Genomic DNA, 21,779 nt, shown 5'->3' on the forward strand with positions numbered 1-21,779 from the left:
ATGAGTCTCTCCTACTTTCAGAAATGTGGCCTTTTCTTTTGTGCACGCATCTCTACCCCAGGCTTGCACACTGTTTACTAGTTGCTTTGTTTACAACGCACAGAGCTAACTGTAAACAGGCAAGAGGCTGTGTGTTGCAAACCCCAGCTGAGACAAATGCGCTGTACGTGTCCAAAGAATGCTCCTAAAATCTGAATGGTGCTTGCCTATCCCAAATGTCTTGATCAGAAGACGCTACATAAGAAACAGAATATCCAAAACGCATATCAACTTTGAAATACTGTCATATTTTGAATAATGGTGGACAAATGCTGTGCATGTAAAGGTAGTCACTGAATAGAGGGTGTTATATGTCAGTGAGGACTACTCAAAAGACAAGACAGAACTCTCAATCATCTGACTTCTCTTCCCTGTCTGAGGCACTCAGCATCTAGCCCCATCTTTACAAACACCTCACATATATACATGTATATATGTATATATATATATATATATATATATATATATATATGTGTGTGTGTGTATATATATATATATATATATATATGTATATATATATATATATATATATATACATATATATATATATATATGTGTGTGTATATATATATATGTATATATATATACATATATATAGCTGATTTAAAAAAAAGCCTGGCATTGTGGTTTTACTGAAAAGGGATTTGTTGTGCAATTGTTGGGGACTATTTTCAACTGCGGATTAATATACATTTGAGTATTGTCAAGCGGGATGGTGTGTTTGGCATTGAGTCAAAATAGACTATGTGGTCAGTGTGTTCATGGCAGTGAAGAAGCATGTAACCCAGTGCAACAGTGTGGCACATTTGTGTGGTTTTAGTAGTTTTGGATATAAGATATATTATGCTTTAACTACATATACAGTACTTGTTAGTAGGATACATTCACCATTGGTTTTGGTCTGTTTTAATTGTAAATTTAAAAAAGAAACCTATAGATTGTCACCAGCGTTATCCTTCTGTGACAAAAAGAGTGTAAACACAAATCGCTTTGCTACAGAGAAGTAAAGAAAATATCCCACATTTTCACTTTTTACAGTTTTACTGCAGACTCTTCTGTGTTGTTAGTTTTTTTTTTTTGCATGAAACACTTTAAAAATCATTTGAAATATTGTCTTTTTTGACAAGACTATAAGTCAATATAACAATATAACTACAAACTTTTTTGTCTACATCCCCATCATGTCTGTACAAGTGAAGAACTTAGCCACTGTGAACAAATTGCTGAGACTCCCTGTTCAGCAGTCGACTAAGCTCTGCACCTGATCAGAAACAGCAGATACACTCGACACAGCACAGACACACTAATCCACTGATCTTGCCTCAGAAGAGCTGTTCTCAGAGTGATCCGCACACCAGCAGCTTTGAAGAACTCCTCTCTTAGAAATGCGTTTAAAAAAAAAAAAAAAGGTAGAAAAAAGTGTGCCACTCTCCTCGTATCAAACAGCAGGTATGTGTGTATCCTCCTCCAGCTCCAGCAGCAGACACCGTAGCAGTGTAGTAATCCCTGGCAATGTGATTTTTCATTTCAGTCCCAAATCATCATGCCAGAGACCCACACAGCCACAGCAACGACCGACACCGCTCCGTCCTCTGCCCTCCTCTCGTCATCTCTCTCCTTTCTCCTGCTACTTTTTTCTCTCACGTTCCAGTCTCTCCGGTCCTCCCTCCCCCACTCTCCCCTCTCAGGCTCCCATGCTCGGTTTAACTTTGGGTATTTCCCTCATTAACTGCTACGCCTATATCAGGAACTCCAGAGAGGCCCGAGGAAGTCTGGCCCTGAAATAAAATGACAGCGTGCTCCTCTGATAGTAACTAATGATAATCACCCCCTCGCTCGGGTGGGTGGGTGGGTTTGTCTCACGGCAGGTGTGGGTGCATTCTGGGACACAAGCTTAAACAGTCATTGGCTGGACAAAATGAGAAAAACCCCTTTCTGTCTTCATCTGTTACCTCTTTGTAGTCTTTATTCTTACCTCGTTTACTGTTCTAACACAGGAGGGGGTTTAAACCTGGATTCTGTTTTTGATCCATAGTCATATAAATGCTTAAAGATTAAAGGAATAGTTGCTTGATTTTCAGTATCAAACATTCACCTTAAGTGGGCTTGGAAGGCACTCTGAGGTGCTCTAGCTTGCATGCAACTAAAGCTGGATTTGTAGTCAACACAAGGGGTTAACTCAGAGCTGCCCATAAGCACAGGCTGCCAGCTCAGGGGCCAACCACTCATTTTGGTACAGCATGTATGTTCTGCCACTAGGGGTCTCTCTCACATTAAAACAATAACATTAGAGGTAGTTTGATGACATCTGGGATTTGTTGTCTTCATTGTTACAGGACTGCTCAAGTCCAGCGGGCATGGTTTCATTGCGTCCCAGCTGCGCTAACAGCAGCGCTAACAGCAGCTGTTCTAGAAAATCCTTGGGATTTTATCAAAAATGTGTCCCAGCAGTTCCATGAGTCAGAAATCTACTTACCTAAAGATTTGCGTTAATTGCCATGTTTAATCTAGGGCTACAACATCTATAAAATGTCAGAAAATAGTGAAAAACCTGAGTTATCACGAATATCCCAGTTTTTCAAAACCCACGGTGATGTCTTTAAAATCCTCACTTGTTAGTCTAAAATCCAAAAGTATTCAATTTAGTATGATAATAAACAAAGAACACCAGGAAATATCCATCATTTTCTGCCATTTTTGCATTAAAATTTACATTACAATTAATCGATTATCAGAATAGTTTTAGCTTAACTCCTTTACCACTTGGCTGGTCAGGCAAGTGAGTTGCCAGATTTATATACCCAGCATGGCATTTTACTCACTGGACAAGCCTTATTGTTGAGTCCTGGAGTCTATTTTTGACGAATGCCGCGTCAAACTCCACAGAGAAGAGCAAGCCGGGTAGGAAGTCAGACACAGGAATATTATAGAGAATTCAGTCAGTTTTCAAATGAAAGACTCCTTGCAGACCCAAGAACCTAAAAACAGACAGAACTATTTAAAGAAACTAATTAAACAGAAACTATTTAAACTAAAAAACTATTTAAATATATAGCCCACTTACCCATGATAGAAGCACAAAAGTCAAGGAAAAATGACCAAATCAACAAAATAATGGGGCATGAAGGGAGGGTTGGATCAAAAGATGTGCCCAGTGCAATAAAGGTGTTAAACAACCACCATTGTGGATGGAAAATCTATTTGACAAATCATGGTCACGGACGAAATGTATTAAGTTTTATTCATGTTACAAGTTGTATCCCAGATTTTCCAGGCAGACATCGCAACTAGCAACTTTTAGGAAAACGACTGTTACCCTAAATAAATCACTGATATCTCTGAGTTTGACCATTGTTGGAAGCATTTGGGTTAATTTAAGCACACAACTCAACAAAATAGGTCCAGACACTTTAATGTGGAAATCTTACAAATCATAGCTTCCAATCCAGCCAGCTACTTTATCATATTAATTTATTATTCTAATGTAATAGGTTTGGTTAATAAGTTGCGCAAGCTATGCATGTCCATTTTACTACCAGTAGCCTCTGTCCCACTGTATCAGTCCCACCTCACATGGTCTCTCTGTGTGTGTGTGTGTGTGTGTGTGTGTGTGTGTGTGTGTGTGTGTGTGTGTGTGTGTGTGTGTGTGTGTGTGCGCACGCTCAGCTGAATGGGTGTGTCCTGCGGAGTAGAGAGCAGAGAGTTGTCTTCAGAGTTTGACAAATATTAGCCAAATAATTGATGGCAAAACACATGAATTAATTGCACAGACAGGGGACATCCTTATTAGATGGGCAACTTCAGAAAACACTGGTGGCAGCAACTTGATTACACAGTGAGTCCATAGAAAGTGCTGAGTTTTCCATATATGCTGCACAGAATTAAAGAAAAAGAAATTCAGTCAAAGTGGAAAATAGTATTAATATATAATTTTTTTTTCTACAGTGACCATTTTTCATCCCGAAGGTGTTCTACATGACAGTTTTCTTTAATGAGCTTTAAAGGTTAAATGATTAACTATTGCTACCTGGTTACTGCTACAATTATTAGCTGGTCAAACTATAAATTATATTATTTACTAATATACAGCCAGTTGAGAAGTTAAATTAAAAAATTAAAATTTCCTTCAGTTGAAATCAAAATTTAAAATAAGGCTTTTTGTGTTTTTTTTGTCACTGACCAAATATGGAAACTAAAGTCAGATTCCCCAAATCATGATTTGAAAATAAAACATCAGGCAGTGGAACTTTCTTCAGTAATATACAGTATAGATTTTATCCATGGTTTACAGTTTTGGTCTTCCTGTCACTGAGTAATTTTCCCTGCTTCCTCCTCACCTCAGATAAAAATGTGTTTTTCATTGGGACAATGTCCTAATGGGAGTTAAGCTAGTATTCTTCTTACATTTGGAAACACTGTAGGACTGAGAGTGCTTGTGGCTGATTTTGCTTTTAAAAACCAACTAAATATAGTGCCTGGGCCGCTCCCCTGAGCTGAGCTGAGCCAAACAGGACATTAAATCTGACCACACAAGTATATTTCCCAAATAATTGGACCATTTTCTTTATATACATGTACATGTGGTAGTGATGAGATACGCAGTGACAGTGAAGTGAAGGGCTGTTCAGGTAATGACAAACAGAACAAGGTGCATTGTGAGGTTAGATGACACTGCTGCCACATACCAGCAATACTTCTAGAGTTTCATCATCAGGCCACATTCATCTGTGTCTCCTCCTGCAGTGAGAAGAGAGGCAGTGTGACCTGTCAGCGAGGCTCTGGCTCCCATCACGGCCTTTTACTGGTCCCACTGGAGGACTTGCGGCGCAAAGGAGCACCACCTACACCACCTAATGAGAAGCAAAAGTTGGCTCCCAGCAACACATGTCACCGGCAGGAGGTTACTCCAGGCTGCACCACTGAGGGTAAAGAGAAGAAGAACAGACAGTAAATATCCTATGAAGGTACTTCATTACAAATCCAGTGAGAGTTGTTGCTTTAAAATTTTTGTACCTTCCTGAAATTGATGAAAAATTCAGTTTTCATATTGTATATTTTCTGTTTTTTGTGGCTTTGAATGGAGTTTCAACCAACAATCACCTCTATAAAAGTAATAAAAGCTTATGTGGAGGTACTGTAAAGGTTTTTGAGCTCACTACCGTGTTCACTGTACAATTTATTTTGAAGGATTGATCTCATGTTGAGATCATTGATCAGTATTCACTCTCCTTTTATCAGATTTTCCTTGACGGATCTCTGAAAGCAGGACGTCAAACTCCAAACTCGTAACATTCCCATTTTTACTCTTTGACGCCATTTTTCATGAATGAACACTTCCTGGCATATGGGGCAGGAAGCGTAGCCTTATATGGTATTATTGGTGGCATTAATGGTGCTAATTTACAAGTCTCATGCATGTGCACTCAAATACACACCATAATCTGAAGTTAGGAACATTTGCAGAATCTGATGTGGCATGTTCGCACAAGGCCTTCGTACAAAAAAAAGGAAGAGCGTGGCTCATTCTCCCCCTTTCTGTTCTGTATGCATGTCTGTATAATTTGTTTATTTGCACGGATGAATAACAATGTGGTCACAAAAAAGAAGCTCTCACTGTACGCTATTGGCCCAACTCCAAACAAGTTAGCGACTAGCTGTCGACCGTAGTGGAGACATCAGCTAATCAGCCAGATATTTTTCTCAGGAGTGGGTGTAGACCAGGTTATAATTGTATTATCAGTTGAGCCTGAAGCTAAATAATAATAAAAATATAGAATCAGCAGGCTAACATTCAATTTGTTGTCGGCCTGCTCTTGTCTTGGGTGTAAAGATAATTAAAATGCGGCGTCAGCAATCAGGATTTATGGCTCAATAAACTGTGTACAGTTTGTTCCAGGTCTTACAGGCTCAATGTGATGGATGCACGCACCTCATATTAAATAGAGAGGAAAAAAAAAGAATTGTATATGGGACCAAATCCATGGTGTTGCAAGTTTCATGTGAGGACATGATCCGGAGGACTGATAGTGAACTCTCAGGATGTAATTATATAGTTTGAGCCTGAAGCTAAATATCAGACGTTTTATACACTGTAAAAAGTGTCTTTCAGTAGTAGTTGAAGTATTATTTTTCTGCTTTGGTGATGGCAATCTCTTTTTGTGGATTATAACAACTTGAAATGACATCCTCTTCCCTTAACCTGCTATTCTTCATTCTGTAAAAGCACGTTAGTTAGGTTTCTCTTAGTATTGTGCATTTCACGTCAAGAAGTCCCAAGTCTGTTGCAAGACAAAAGTAGGTTTTGTGAACTTATAATGTACCATGTTAGCTATAAAATTATCCACCTAAATTGGTTAAGTTTTCATAAACTCACAGAACAAAACCTGCTATCATTAAGTTGAGCCAAGGTCAAGTCATACTAATATTAGCAATTACATTATTTGTATTTAAATATTGGAACAACACACTAAGGCTGTAAAAATATTTTCCTGAAACTATACTATTAGCTTGTTAAAGAGCAGTAGAATTAATTTTATATTACTTTTGGATAAAGAAATAATTGAGTTGAAACTTTCACGTTGGCTTAAATTTAAGTTGTATTAATGCAAACAAACTGCTGACTTGAATGCAATCAGATTATAAAGTACATCTGACTTAAAGCAATTGAGTTCATCTAACTTGTAACTGTAATTTGAAAAATCTTCATTCATTTGTTTGTCACCAACTGAAGTAATTTTTTTAAGTTGGTCCAACAAATCTCTCTTTTTTTAGTGTATAATGTGCTCAGCAGGCTAATGTTCAGGTCATCATTTAGCTGTTTTTTGTTTTTTTGTTTTTTTTTGTCTTGGATGTAAAGATTATTGACATTCAGTGCCAGCAGTGAATAAATTATCTCCTCATCCAATCAGTGTTGATTTATGGTCATGGCTGCACTCCACCGCTGCCTCCTAAACCCGTCACTCATCCGTTTCTCATGTCACATAAACGATTTTCACAACAGTTCTTACTCAAGCTCTGCGAGACGTCGTGTTCAGAGTTTGAGCGAGCTGGAGCTAAAAGTGAACACAACGTGCTGAAGCTCACGCTAAACTCTAACACGATCCTGCAGTATGCCGAGTGGCTGGCGGTGCGTGTGACTGCTGGAGCTGACTTAATGGGAATCACACTACAATAACACGCTCGATCCTGCTTGCTGGGGTTTCAGTTTTTACATGTTTGATCCACAGAGGCATGACATACCAGGCGTGATCATGGCATGTGACCCCCGCCAGCTGTTCAGCCACCCTACCTCTGACCTCCAAACCCCTGGGAGTCAAAGTAAAATCATGCTTGACTTGGTGGGGCCTTTATGAGAGGTGGAGACCTGGTGACTGAGGGAGTGTATTAGGAGCATTAGAGCACTGTGGTGGAAGAACAGGTTCAAATTCCTGGATTCCCACAGCACATGCCACCAATAATGATGCATCTGTTAGTCAAAGTTATTGTTACAATAAACATGATGGATATTCATACATTCCCAGAGTAATGATATAGGAGGCACCTGAATCTGGATAAGTTATTCAGGTGAGTACAAATAATGTGATGGAAATTTCTTCTATCCGAAGATGCTTGTTATTATTCGTAAAAAATCTGATCCATGACGACCTCGGCATTGTTGAAAAAGTTGTATCTACCTCAGTCACTCAGTGTTTTAATGCACCAAGATTATTCTGTTCAATTGAAGGATATTTTTACAAACTTATATAGCTTTACTGCAGTGCTTCTATTTCTAATGCAAAACAGAATCTTTTGATTTCTAAAACAGTTCAGTTTTTCAGGATCCTGAAGGAGTTAGTGGTGGATTTAAGACGGTTTATAAAACTTAATTTAGCTGAGAGAGATGAAACGTACAGTATGAGAATGTTGAAATATTTCATACACGGTTAAATGCCATTATTAAATCGTTTCGATGTTTTATGGGCACAGCAATTGCATTGCCAATGAATATTGGGTTAGAAAATACAAAATTCGCCCAATTTAATGTAACAAATGTAATGAAAAATCTCTGTGTTGGATGAACAGATACAAATACAAACTAATGACATCTCTGTGCACCTCTAACACAGTGATCACAAAAAATTTATTGTCTACCACCATTTGCTAAATGTTTTTGTTAGTTAGTTTCATTTTTTGTTTTACTGTTCCGACTTTTTCAAATCATTCATAAATAATATAAAATAAATACTTATTTTATATATATTTTAATATTTGATTTGTTTTTCATTTGATTTATTTGCCAGGGATCATGTACAATTGGATAGTGCCATGCTAATTGTTTCTTCTTGCTTCCATCTATGGCTGTATTACAGAGAGAATTAGTTATTAGTTAATAAATAGTACATTTTATGACAGCGATAAGAAATTTTATTCAGACATTTACCCAGTTTTTTCACTCTTTTTGCAGCTGAAAATGTGTCATATTTTTCAGTTATTCATATTTTAGTTGCTCTTTGTAGTGCTACCTCCCTATATGAAGAGGCAGATCCTGTCAGGCATTTGATGACGTTAAAAGGAAGAAAAAGGTTGGTAGGCAGTATGTGCAAAAAAAAAGTGGCATATATTAAAAAAATATGAATGAAATAGGCAAAAGTGAACCCTGAGCAACAAAAAGGAAGTCAGGGGAGGAAAATCAGCTAAAACTTGCAGCCTCACAGCAAACAGCAGACACCTCCTGGCCTGTTACTACAGAATAAACCAATGGCTGGCCTTCTACCTTCTCATGGTGCAGTACGACTTGCTCCCTGTTCATTTTAATGTGGAACAGCGCAGGACACGTTTCCTCCCAGTCACAAATTGATCTGCCTCCTGCTCTTTGCACTCCAGTGTCCATCCAGTTTGAGAGAAGTGGGAGTGACCTGTCATTCAGGATGTACTACCTGTTTATGCTGTCGTTTTATAACTGCACAGCAAACCAATACAAGGATCCTGACTGTAGTGAGTGTGAGGACAGTGATGAGCGTCATCTGCTCAGGTTACTGTAGGGTGAGCTGGACAAAGCTTTCACAGCATACACCACCAAACTAATAAGATTTCTTTGTTACTGCTGAAAAACAAAATGTATATGCGGGCACAGACACACAGCCATGAGTGTAACAGTTAAAATTTGTCCTCCCTCCCTCACTGTTTAGAGCATCTTATGATCGCACCCACAAAACACATGCATTACATCTAAGATGATTGCAAAGCATTTTTGATTCCAACACCGGTGTTTAAACCACCACCACCACTGAAGACTACAACCTGAACAAAAGGACACCAGCAGCCAGCAGCAACCCCTCCGGGCGCCATCAGGTCATGTGACAGAGCTGTGATGGGCACATACATGCCTGCGTGCCGGCCTCACCACTCTGTGCTCCATCTCACTCTGCTAGTGTTCAACAAATGGATATAATTAGGATTCAGAAATCAGTCATGTATGTAGGCATTTATGCATGAACACACAAGATATTCGTGTTCTCAAACTACAGCAGCATTGACGCGTATGTGTCCACAGCATGGACATAAAATAGAACCTACACGGGACATTGCCACTCAGCTTTGCTTCCAGTTTTTCCTGGTGGCTACTCACAGTACTGCAGCAAAGAAAATCCCCTGCAGTGGAAAAAGTAGTTCCTTCATAAGCCACCATAATAAAAGAGACAGATCTGTAAAACAGTTGACAGGACACCATGGACTGTGAACAAGGTCAGTTATGACTGTTGTATGTTTTTGAGCCATGGATGTTTTAAATTTATAATTTTTCCTTCAGCTGAGAAAAACAATTTAAAGGTGTCATGTCATCACAATGTAGCCAAGTGGGAGTGCAGGAGACACACTACCAGACAGCACTGTGGGTAAGTGAGAGGAGGACTATGTAGGCACTGCATCGGTGTATGTGACTCGCTTTGGAAGAGAAAAGAGAGCAAAAAGTGCACCCACAGCCAGTCACAGCACAGAAAGTTTTCCAGCAGCCAATCACAACCCAGGGGGATTTTACAACAGCCAGTCACAAAGCAGGTGGTTTTTACAATAGCCAATCACAAAACATGTTTTCACAACAACCAATCATAGCAAAGGAAGTTTTACAACTGCTAATCACTATACAGAGGGATTTTGCAGCAGCCAGTCACAGCGCAGGGGAATATTACAACAACCAATCACCATACAGGGGAGTTTACAAGAGCCAATCACAGTACACGGGGTTATACAACAATAGCCAATCACAAAACAGCTGTTTTGTACAATGGCCAGTCAAAATACAGAGGGATTTTATGTCAGCTAATCATAGGACACATGGTTTCTGTCACAGTCAGTCACAGCACAGGGGAATTTTGCAATAGCCAATCACAGCACAGGGCGATTTTCAACAACCAATCACAACACAAGGGGTTTTACAACAGCTTATCACAACACAGGGGGATTTTACAATAGCCAATCACAACACAGGGGATTTTACAACAGCCAATCCCAAGACAGGTGTTTTGTACGATGGCCTATCAAAATACAAGGGGATTTTACATCAGCCTTACACAGCACAGAGGGATTTTACAACAAATAGCCACAACACATGGGAGTTTAACAAGAGCCAATCACAGCACATTGGGGGTTTACAACAGCCAATCACAGCACAGAGAGTTTTACAGCAACCATTCTACATCTTCATAACTATTGTTGTCACAATACTGGAATTTCCCTTTTTGATACCTTGACAAACATCTACATTCACACAATGTAAAATTTAAAATATTAATATAAAGATAGATATAACAAAGCTATAACATGACAACACATGTAGCAAATGAGACGAGTGAGACAGCACCAAGAGGAGTTGGGACTATATAGGCAATGCAGCGATGTGTGTCAACTCGCTGTTGAAGAGAAAACAGAGAGGTAAAATACACCTGGTACTGGAGTATCGATACTGCAAAAAAAATAGCATTGAAAGCATTTAAAATATTCAGTATCTATATTTATCAATATATTGATATTTTTGACAACACTATTAGCTGTGGAGCTTTTGCTGGCTGCAAAAGCTGAACATGTCCAATTTCCTTTTGCAGCTTATTAGAGGTCGGTGTGACAGTCCAAGCAGAATGTTGCTGTGACAGTAGAAAAGGATGTCTGGACCATCCTCTCATCTCACTGTCAGACGGTGCTGCAGATACCTCAGAGGCCTGAGGAGCTCTGCCCTGGGGCTGTGAATTGCGCGATCTCTGCAAAGAGTCGAGGTGAGAGGTGCTGTGGAGAGCAGGCCCTACGAGGCATTAGGTTTTGTGGGTCAACCAACTCCGTCTGCTGCCTTTCAAACGTGTGGATTTGGTAGCAGAGTGATATGAGGCAGCAGAGAGAGAGAGGTGGAAGGTTCCCTTTTGTTTAAGGTCAACCTGCCAACTGCAGCTTTAAAGCACAGACATGAAAGTAGCAGGTATCACTCTTCTCATCTAAGTCTTGGAAAGAAAGGAAATTGTTCATAAACAAAAATCATGGTTGATATTGTGCATAATTTGGAGATTTTAACATTTAATACATAACATTAGCATTTCTTTCTTTAGTGCATCACCACTACTCTAATCTCCTTGGCACTTTTTATTTTTCATCGTAAAACATTCTGAGGTTAATCTTGCCTTCTAAATGGAAAATATTACAATCAGCTGTAGAGATTAAAAACTTTCAGTGATGCTTTGGTTTACTAAAGCAACTTCAATATGGACTGGATATACAGAAGACAATGCAAAGTAGGCTGTATTCTTACAAGGACGTTGTCTTTCTTAGATTTTGAAAAGGTAATATTTTGCTACAAGGTTCTCATTTGACGATAGTGACTTAAGTATGTGAAGATTTGCTATTTTCTTTTTTTCTTATTTCTCATACACCAAATCCTTATTCCCTTGATTCTAAATTTCATTTAAATTCAAATTAAAACAATAAAACCATGTTGACTTACTGTATGGTGAGGTTGGTCAGTGTTCGGCAGCCTCACTCCTGCAGCAGCCCAGTGACACAGTGACACTGCCTCCCTGTAGCTTCCTCCTGGATCCTGAATGGCAGCAGGAAGGAGTGGGCCGAGAGTGACGCCTTTCTCTCCTTTATAAATCAGGCTTTATGAGTTGACATAGTGTCGTTTGTGCGTCGGTCCTGCCCCAACTCCAAAACAATTCAAAGGACAGTTTGTTGGTCTGTCCCTCGATGGCACAAAGCGGCTCTTTCAGCGGGAGTCTGAGTGGAGGAAGTCGTGTTTTGTCTCAGTCCAACTCAATTCAGTTCAATTCCAGTTCAAAACAAAGCTTTATTTGCAGAACATTTTGATTCAAAAGATACTGGCCTATGGTACAGTGATAAACTGGATGAATACATACACAGTACAGGGAGCCACTGAGCAAAGAAACAAACGAAAAACCCAGAATTTGGGGGCAAATTATTAAAAAAAAAACAAAAAAAAGCCCCACTAATTGACATTATTTTATATTGGCGGTATGTCTAATGGTTCTGTGTAGTGTGAAAGGTGTTCTGAACCCACCCCCTTTATTTTTAGCCTCCTCTGGTTCATATGTTTGGTTTTACAGCACATTTACTGTACGATCACCAACCTTGTTCCCAGAAACAAACAAACCAAACTCACTGTACATCCTGTTCAGCACCAAACTGCAAACAGCCAAAGTTAGTGGCTAACATCTGAAAATGGAGCTGTAGAAAATCAAGCCTACAGGTGAGAAGATGTGCTGGCGTTAATTTTACCAGCTAGTTTTAGTCTTCCTGACATCAGACGTTTATGTGAGTTTTCTTTTTTAGTCAGTTTTAGTTGATGATGATGACATCCATGGGCATTTTAGTCCAGTTTTCACCAAGTTTGAGTATTTTAGTCAAACTTAAACCAGCAGTAACACAACACTGATGTATCGTATCGTTTTTAGAGATAGTGCCAACATTGCAAACACTATCAGGGAATTTAAATAGCAGCCATGTCATTGGCTGTACTCAGTTCACTTCCCAGAAGACAGAAGCAAGCTTGCAGCTCCTCAAAGAGCCAGCAGAGGTCTCTCTTGCTTTACTTTCCTGTGTAAATCCAGCACGCTCATTTACATGAGGAGAAAAGTGTCCCAAGTTCAGCAAAGTCTTCATAATAAACCTGCAGCTTTCACTTTAAATTCCACAGTTTGTTAATCCTTCACACAGGAATCCTCAAATAATTTTTGGTGTATGTGATGTGGGACTAATTCTGATTATGATTTTAAAGAGAATATTCAAAGCTCTGGTTTAAATTTTTCAATTCTATGGTGCACGCGTCAGTCCGGGAACTCCCTCCTTCTCTCCGTCTGGCTCTCCTCCTTCCTCATCCCTCTGTCCTTCACCACTGCAGACCTCCCCAGAGAACATCTGAGGCACATCAGGACACTTGAGGCTCAGCAGATGTGAATTCATCTATTCACCACTCCTGAGCTGGTATGTTGACCAGATCTCTCAAGTTTTAGGATCTAGATCTTTAGAGGGACTTGGAGTCTCCACCTAACGAAATCCTGGAGTATGAGTGTGAGCCGACTGCTGCAGCTTTCCGTTTTGCTGGTGGGTGTCTGTCAGGCCCGCCGTGCCCCCTCTCAACCAGGTGACCCCTCCTCCACACCACAGGAGGCAGGCCAGGTGCCGGTGTCCCAGCTGAGGATGCTGTCCCTGGGCCTGGCTCATCTGCTGCAGGGGGTGCAGGAGAACGCCAGGCGGCTGGAGCAGCAGGGAGCGCAGGTGGTGGCAGAGCTGGAAGGGTCCACGAAGAGTCTGGAGAGCCTTCGTAAGCAGAGTTTACAGGCAGGACGAACTCACAGGCAGGTGAGGAGGAAGCATTTTGCAAAGGAAATCACCTTAATAAGCTATTTAGATCAAAACATCCAAACTTCTCCCTGGTTTCTGACTCACAGGCCCACAGCATTTTTTTTCATCTCATACATTTCATAAGGTTGGTGGTAAGAAAAAGCATAAACTTTCATATAAATAACAATATGACAATTATGATCTATTAATCGATTAATCAACTTGGCGATTCTTCTCTAGAAGTTGGTAAGTTTTTCTACAGTTTGTAGAACTTAACCTCCTAAACTCAGTTTTCCCCTTGAACCAAGGGATTCAAAGTTAAAAAACACATTATTTCACACATACAGTATAATGTAAACATATTTTCTTTGGTAAAGCTTCTTTTAGAGTCATTCTAGAGTTCATGATTTTATGCTGAAAGTGTTGTTATCTTTAAGTGGAAACTTAGTGTAGTAGGTATAATAACACCATGATAAAAACTCCACAATATATTTATCACAATATTTAAAAACAAAGAAAAATGACAAGTTGAAAGATGGATATTTTTGAAATAATGAAGTGCTTCTGCTTTCTTTCTCTGCTAAAGTAAAAGTAGCCTGCCATGACCTAAACAAGTGCAAAAAAAAATCAGAATTAATCGTGTTTGGTAATGAATGCTTGAATTATATATGTACAACTAGGACAAAAACAACGCAGTAGTCTGTAGCTGTCCTTTTATAAAAATGAAACTAAAATAAGGTTGGCACATTAGAATCAGCAAACACGTGTTAAAACAAATTCAGATTAAATCAAGTGCAATGGTATATTGTTGTTCAGGTGAGGAAGGATCTACAGATACTGAGTGCCAGGGGGGACAGGCTGCAGAGGGCGGTCAGAGATATGCAGACGGGGCTGGAAGACCTGGAGACGGAGCAGGGAGCCACGCAGGAGCGGATAAATCAGATCCTCCAGAGAGTGAAGAGCCTGAACGAGCCGCGGCCGGGGGGTCAAAGTCAGCTCAATGTCAACTCCATGAAGGTGAGCAAAAAAACAACAACTTAAGTCATGAACAGACAGGTATTTGTGTAGGTGACACCAACAAAAAGACGCATAAGCTGCATTCAATCTGTTGTCATGTTGCATCAGGAAACAGTCAAACACTGACACAAAGTTTGAATTATACTGCAGTGTTTTCATCATTGACAAAAAAAAGCAGAAACAATGACTTATCTTTTTTCATCATATACAGTATGTTTTCTTTAACCTATAAAAAGAAGGGTCTAGGAGAGTTTTAACTCTCAACCAGTGCATGCTGGGAAGTCTGCTAATATGCTGATCAAGTTTCTTCTGAAACTTAATTCATCAATTCAACTCATCTTTTCACGTGAAAAGACTTTAAGTAAGAAGAGCTCATGGTTCTGACAACAAATACTAGAAATTTTAAGTTTTATTAACTCAAATAAATAAAACTGAATAAAAATACTGGTTGATTCCACTAAGTTTTTGTATGACTTTTTACAGTGTGACTTTGTGTGGGTTTTTTGTTTGTTTTTTGTAGTCTCTGTGTTGTAGCAGACACGTTTGTCAGCAGACAGAACAGATGTGACTCGCCATCTGACATCTTTGTTGTCTTGTAGGTTGTTATGGATAAACAGGCCCGCCAGCTCGCCAGTCTGACCTCACAGGTTTCAGCCAGAGACAGACTGATTGACAGACGCCTGCGGTACATTGACCAGCTGGAGAAGCAGGTAACAGGACTGACTTTAAGACGTATTTGATTGTAGTGTTTAATCTGTTAGAGCTTCTCTGAACAACCAAAAGGAAAACAGGGTCAAAGAACATTTCTATAAGGAGAATCTTGCACAGTCTCACATTATTTTATTATTTTTAGGTTACATTACAGAGGGTGGCTGCACTGGCTGGTATGTTTTTCACTTTGTGAACCTGTGCATGTGTCATCATGACAAAGTGGGGTCCATCCTGGACAGACGTACTGCAGCAGGAACTACATAGAAGTGGTATTGAGTGTTTCAGATTCTGTCAAGCATGAGACAGCATCACAATCATGCAAGATGCACAAATTTTACAGATGTGTAGTTGAGATCAAAATGAAGTTTGAATATCCGTGTGATCCGAGCAATGGTTAGTCATCTTAGTCAGGTTACAGTTAACCAGGTCCATCACATATGTCATCAGCAAAGACCTTAATGACGTTAATAGTTTTCGTGAAATGCTGTGGCCATGATGACGCATTATTCGCCCTGAAACAGGAAGTTGTTGTAACTTGAGTGTGCACCATGGCTGGTTTTGTTTTCACCTTGTGAGTCTGTGCATATCATCATGGCAAAATGTGGTCCTGGCGAGCATGGAACCAAGGAGTCATCAGATCAATCTGGCAGGATAAATGTGGGCAGGTTAAGTGAAAAAGCTTTGTTGTTACCTCCTTCATTACCACCACTGGGGTGCCTTTATGCAACTAACTCCAAGTAACCCCAAGCTGCTCCAGTGGAGCTGCTCATTGGCCAGGTTTTTACAATAAGGGGGCCAGGGGTCTGAAGTGTGTGACTACATCTTGCACAGCTGTGGCAGACAGTTCCCGCTACAGTAGGTATTTCCAGGACCACATTTTACCATGACGACACACACAGTGCAACAAGTCACAATACTGTAGGTGAGGTAAAATATGGTAAAAGTTGCCTGGTTAAAGCAAGTTTGACAAGATAAGTTTTAAGTATTCTTTCAAAGGTTCTAAGAGAGTCTTACATTCTCAACTCTGCAGAGAGATTCTTCCAGAGTGTGGGGGTGTATGAACTAAGTAGCAGCATCACTTTGAGTTACAGTTAATGTGAGAGAGTGAGCAGAACACAGTGATCTGCTATAAAAGTAGCACTGTAGTGTGGTGGTTATGTGTGCTCTAGTCTAGATACTATTTTTGTAAAGTCTGCCCAGGATGATTTGGGGCATGTTGTACATTAGTCCTATAGTTTTCTGTGGTTAAACAATGGTGCATTTCTTCATTTGGGACCTGTCCTGTGTGTTTGTTTCAGGTGTCTGAGAGGCTCCCAGCAGCTCTGAGGGCAGATTCTGACTGAGCACAGCTGCATCAACACAGTGAGTCTGAAGCAATCAGCTCTCAATAAGAGTGACAAAAAGAACTGCTCGGAAACTCACAAAAAGGATGCGTCACAATCAATCACAATCACAATCACACTTGGGTTACTCTCCAACACAGCCTGTCAGCTGCAACAAAAATGTGTCAAAGGTTTGTGTTGAAAAATGTTATCAGCTGTCCTCCGTTTCAGTGGTTCAGAAATAAAACTTTTCTGTTCATGTGCCGTTGTGTTGTGGCTCTGACTAACACAATATTGTGGTTGACGATGGTGTTGAAACTTCTTGTGAAGATGCTTTGCCCAAACACACCCAGAGTTTTATCACCTATAAACTTATTTTATATCTTTTGGTGTTATAAACACAACTTGATGGGTTGCATTCAGGTCATATGTACCATGAAAGAAAAACAGTAATGTTGAGTCTGAATGACAAAATGACAAATATATATATATATATGTATATATATATATATATATATGTATATATGTATATATATATATATATATACATATATATATATATATATATATATATATATATATATATATATATATATATATATATATATACATATATATATATATATATACATATATATATAGAGTAATGTCCAGTCAAGCCAGTGGAATATTCTTTTGGTTGTGACGATAAAAGCAAAAATTTACTGATTATATTGATTGTGGTATTGATTGTGATTATACTGGTTCATAACCTGACACACAAGTCTTCTTTAGAATTTGTATGGAAAAGGGCAGGCACTTTCAAAATACAATTGGCAGGTGATTAGACTCAGATCAGACACTTGCTGAAGAAGAGCAACTGTCTTGATGTTGATAATACTGCAGATAGAAGTCTGTGCAAGACAATGACCAGAGCCTGTATAACATTTTCTGCTCTTTCTTATTGGCTCCAGTTATGTGACTGTGATGTTTACATTTTATTGTTATTGTTGTCTGTTTTTACTAGATTGCAACCACCTCGTCTTATTGTCCAATTTATGGTCTCTCCAAAAAAAAAAGACGCATGGCAGATGACTGGATGAACCATCTGTCGATCACGTCTAACACAGGCTAACTTCAACCAATCAGATCGAACTCTTGCCAAAGTTGGTTGGGAGAAGAGCGAAAACTTTTCCTTTGAGAAAAGCCTTCAGTGTCATTTTTTGCTCTTATACTGTCCAGTTCTCATATAACCGATGCTATCACAGTATCTGCGCTAACCTCTTAAGGAACCGCCTGTGTCCATGGACGCTTCTCGCTGCTGCCGTTAGTCCCTCCTGGGTCCTGGGATGCTGATTGGCTGCACCGCTTTTGGTGTGGCCTGGCAGGATGGATTCTCGCACGATCTCACAAATCCAGCTTCCTGAGCTAAACTGGTTTATGTTGTTAACAGTTTACATACTGTAACATGACATAACCTCACATTTTTAACATGTTTATCTTAATAGATCAGGCTCAAGGCACTCTGAGGTATTCATCTGTCTCCCCAGATTCATAATTATGCAGCAAAGACTTTAATTTAATTAATTTAATTTAATAAAAATGTATTAAGTGCATTTTTTGGTACTGTATCGATATAACATGTATGATTTCACTGAATAATGTCCAGTGAGAAACATGCTGTCTTCACCTAGAGTAGTACAGAGGACAAATAAAGAGCTAAACATGTCATGGTTAAGTTGACCTTTTGCATGTAAAATGTCATCACCTCATCATTTGAACTGAACCTTTGGCTAACGAGATGCATTATGGGTAATGTTGGTGCCAGGTTGAGACAAGGAAGAAGAACATATGGAATCAGTTTTGTTCCTTTTTTTTTTTTTACTGTCAAACATGAATCCGACAGTGTTATTGAAATGCAATGCTAAACCAGTGAAGTACTCTTTTAAGGAAATGTGTAAAATAAGCAGAGTTGGGACCAAGTCATTGTTTTGCAAGTCACAAGTAAGACTCAAGTCTTTGCACTGAAGTCCCAAGTCAAAACTAACAAGTCCTAAATCAAGTCCTAAGTCCTAAACTTTGAGTTTTGAGTCCTAAATAAAATACAAATACATTAAAAGTGTTAAAATACAAATGAAAACAGCGTAATGCTGCATATCTGATTGGGATCAAGAGAAAAAAAAACATTCAGAATATTCCTACTTTTAAAATCACTTGTTGATTGAACTGACGACTCAGAGCCATGATCTTATATAAAGACAAAAGTTTACATTCTTTGATCCCTGAGGATCTTCAGTGAGAGATTCTGATAGCATTCGTTCTGTGCCCACTAAATATATGTAGGGAGAAACAGGGCATCTTAAAGCATCAAACCCAAACCATCAGCCAAATATGACAAAGGTTGTGTGTTAGACGTTAGTGGACTGAGCTGATATCTGATGGCCTCAGTCTCTGTCTTGACGGCGGACTCGCAGGCAGCCTGTCCCCTCTGGTGTTCCCAAACAAACCTCAGACAACTCGAACTCTGGCCCATTTAGAGGGAAAAAAAACTACAAATAGCTGAGAAGGGCGGAAAAAAGAGGAAGAAGAAAGTGATGAAAGGGAGGGTGTGAAATAGAGAAATGTTCTCAGGAGTAATCATTATACAAAGCGAGTGCAAAAAAGAGGAAGGAACCACAACACCAAAGGAAACAAAGTGAGGAAGAAAAAATGAAAATGTAAATATGAGAACACAGAGGACAGCAGCTCAGATGATAACAGATTATTACCATACAGCAGTCTTACTGTACATTGGAGAGGATAGAAGGTTTGACAGCTGTGCCAAAATTGCAGCAGCACCCCCTAGAGGCCAGAGGGAAACACTGACATCTGTGTTCTGAAAAAAAAAAAACATCTGAAAAGTAATTTTTATGCCAGGCTGTTGCCTACTGTACATGTCTATTTAAAGTACTGTCATGACTCTTTAAGGTCTGTACATGTCTTACAAAAACATCAGTTTTTTATGCTACAAACGACGTCTCTGTTGCTACAAACAATATTGTTACATAGAGGTACAGCTGAACTGACACTGCTCTCACTTAGGCAGCTGAGGACAGTTTTAAGGAGAGGATAGAGAGGAATCGTTGAGGTCAGGAAATGTACAATTTTTTGATAAAGAAACACCTTGATCACTAAGAGCATATGTAGCTTGCAATTAACTTTTTAAAGTACATGAATGTAGTTAAACTACCACCCAACTCCTGCAAATTGTAGTACTTGATCTACATAATTAACTGTACCCAAACACTCTGTTTTACATAATACACCAAAATTTTGTCAATAAGCACAATTACTGCAGGGCTGCCAAATTACTGTTTGATATTTTTTTAAATTTTGTTTTTATCAAAATATATGTGAAAATGGAATAGTACCAGAAGATATAGATGATAACAACCAGAAATTCTCCCCAATAACGTCATATATTCTAATTAATCTTTTTTCTTTTGATAGATTGATTGAAAGTGTAACAACTTTACTTATTTATCTATTTATCATTTCATATTTTAGTGTTTTTTATTTTATTATTTTTATATATGTTTTAGTTTTCCCACTTTTTAAAAATATATTTATTTAATATTCCGTTCTCCTAATACAAGTATGAATGAACGGGATTTTTTTTCTTCCTGTGTATTTGTCTGTTTTTTTCTGGGCTCACGGACGTGAATTATTATTCATTCCTACTCATAAGAATTAAGTATGGGCAGTGACGGGATGCCAAAAATGATGGACAGCTTAAAGACATTTGTGTCTTTGAGCAAGCATCTGTACTGTGTGACTGTAATTCTTCAAAGGACATAAAAATAAGTTCCAAAAAAATAGGTGAAAATACACATACCTACACATTAATCTGAATCTAACATATTATTGGCAAAAAAAAAAAAAATTTAAAAAGAAAGAAAAACAAGGAAAAACATTTAATTTACACAACCTTGACAAAAGGCTACTCATGAATCCTGTGAGCTAACTAACCTACGAAATCACTGTGCAACATCTATCATACCAGAACACTGAGCTCATTACCTACGTACTGAAAAATATTTGCAAATTAGCTGAATTATTCCAAGTATGACTTGTCCAGGGTGTACTTCGCCTCTCGCCCAGTGTCAGCTGGGACAGGCTCCAGCCTCCTCCAGACCCGTCAGAATACGTGGTTTCAGACAATGGATAGATGGATGGATCCCAAGTGTACAGACCCTCTGCAATGGATCGTTTTGTGACTTCTGACACACGCTTCACCTCAGAGACCACCAGTGAAAGTGAAGAGGGTGAGGCTAATGCAGCTAAGACCCAAAAATATTCAATGCATACTATAATATTATATATATGTAGGGGACCCTGCTCCATTTCTAATGTTGTTTTATCAAATGAGGGTTATATGATAATGTCTGACCTGTGGTACATGTTGAACGCAACATGACTGTGCCGCCCCAAAGCGAGCGATGGTGTCAGCCTCTGATCTGCTATGAAAATGTTTCTCTTTTGTTCTGTGGAAGAATAAAGGAGCTAATGAGCAGCCTGGAAAGACTCCAAAGAGATATGTTTGTTAAATGAATGTGTATCTACTGTGACTGTTCACAGATGTGTAATTAGAACTGTGAACAGTAAGTATGGGCCTGGTGTCTCTTGTTTGTTCCATGAGACAAAGGCAGAGGAAGACAGAGATGCACAATACACAAAGAGAGACGTGGGAGTCAGATAAAGAGAGAGAGCAAACGGGGGATGAGATGATGAGAAGAGAAGGAGGAACTGCTGACCATAACATTCATTATAAAATACTGGAATCTCATTTTATTTGTTTTAAACCTGCTAAATGTTAAGTTTTATTAAGTTGTATTATTAGTGAAAAGTTTTTAA

General features: G+C 39.0%; 1 protein-coding gene across 1 annotated transcript; it reads left to right on the plus strand.

Moving 5' to 3' along the window:
* Positions 1-13,549: 13,549 nt before the first annotated feature.
* Positions 13,550-17,023, plus strand: LOC146308124 (uncharacterized). The gene is made up of 4 exons (XM_084746482.1): positions 13,550-13,875; positions 14,674-14,874; positions 15,474-15,584; positions 16,884-17,023. The coding sequence occupies exons 1-4, from the start codon at positions 13,579-13,581 to the stop codon at positions 16,926-16,928; spliced, it is 654 nt and encodes a 217-aa protein (XP_084602608.1). The 5' UTR covers positions 13,550-13,578; the 3' UTR covers positions 16,929-17,023.
* The last annotated feature ends 4,756 nt before the right edge of the window (positions 17,024-21,779 follow it).

Source organism: Lutjanus erythropterus, chromosome 20 (assembly GCF_056507025.1).
Source record: "Lutjanus erythropterus isolate fLutEry1 chromosome 20, fLutEry1.hap2, whole genome shotgun sequence".
NCBI lineage: Eukaryota > Metazoa > Chordata > Actinopteri > Lutjaniformes > Lutjanidae > Lutjanus > Lutjanus erythropterus.

What these genes read in the sequence shown, in the direction of transcription:
- LOC146308124 (XM_084746482.1), top strand. Translation starts at nt 13,579, where the DNA reads ATGAGTGTGAGCCGACTGCTGCAGCTTTCCGTTTTGCTGGTGGGTGTC. An exon ending in CAGGACGAACTCACAGGCAG is followed by an intron (nt 13,876 to 14,673) that starts GTGAGGAGGAAG and finishes ATTGTTGTTCAG; the next exon opens with GTGAGGAAGGATCTACAGAT. An exon ending in TCAATGTCAACTCCATGAAG is followed by an intron (nt 14,875 to 15,473) that starts GTGAGCAAAAAA and finishes GTTGTCTTGTAG; the next exon opens with GTTGTTATGGATAAACAGGC.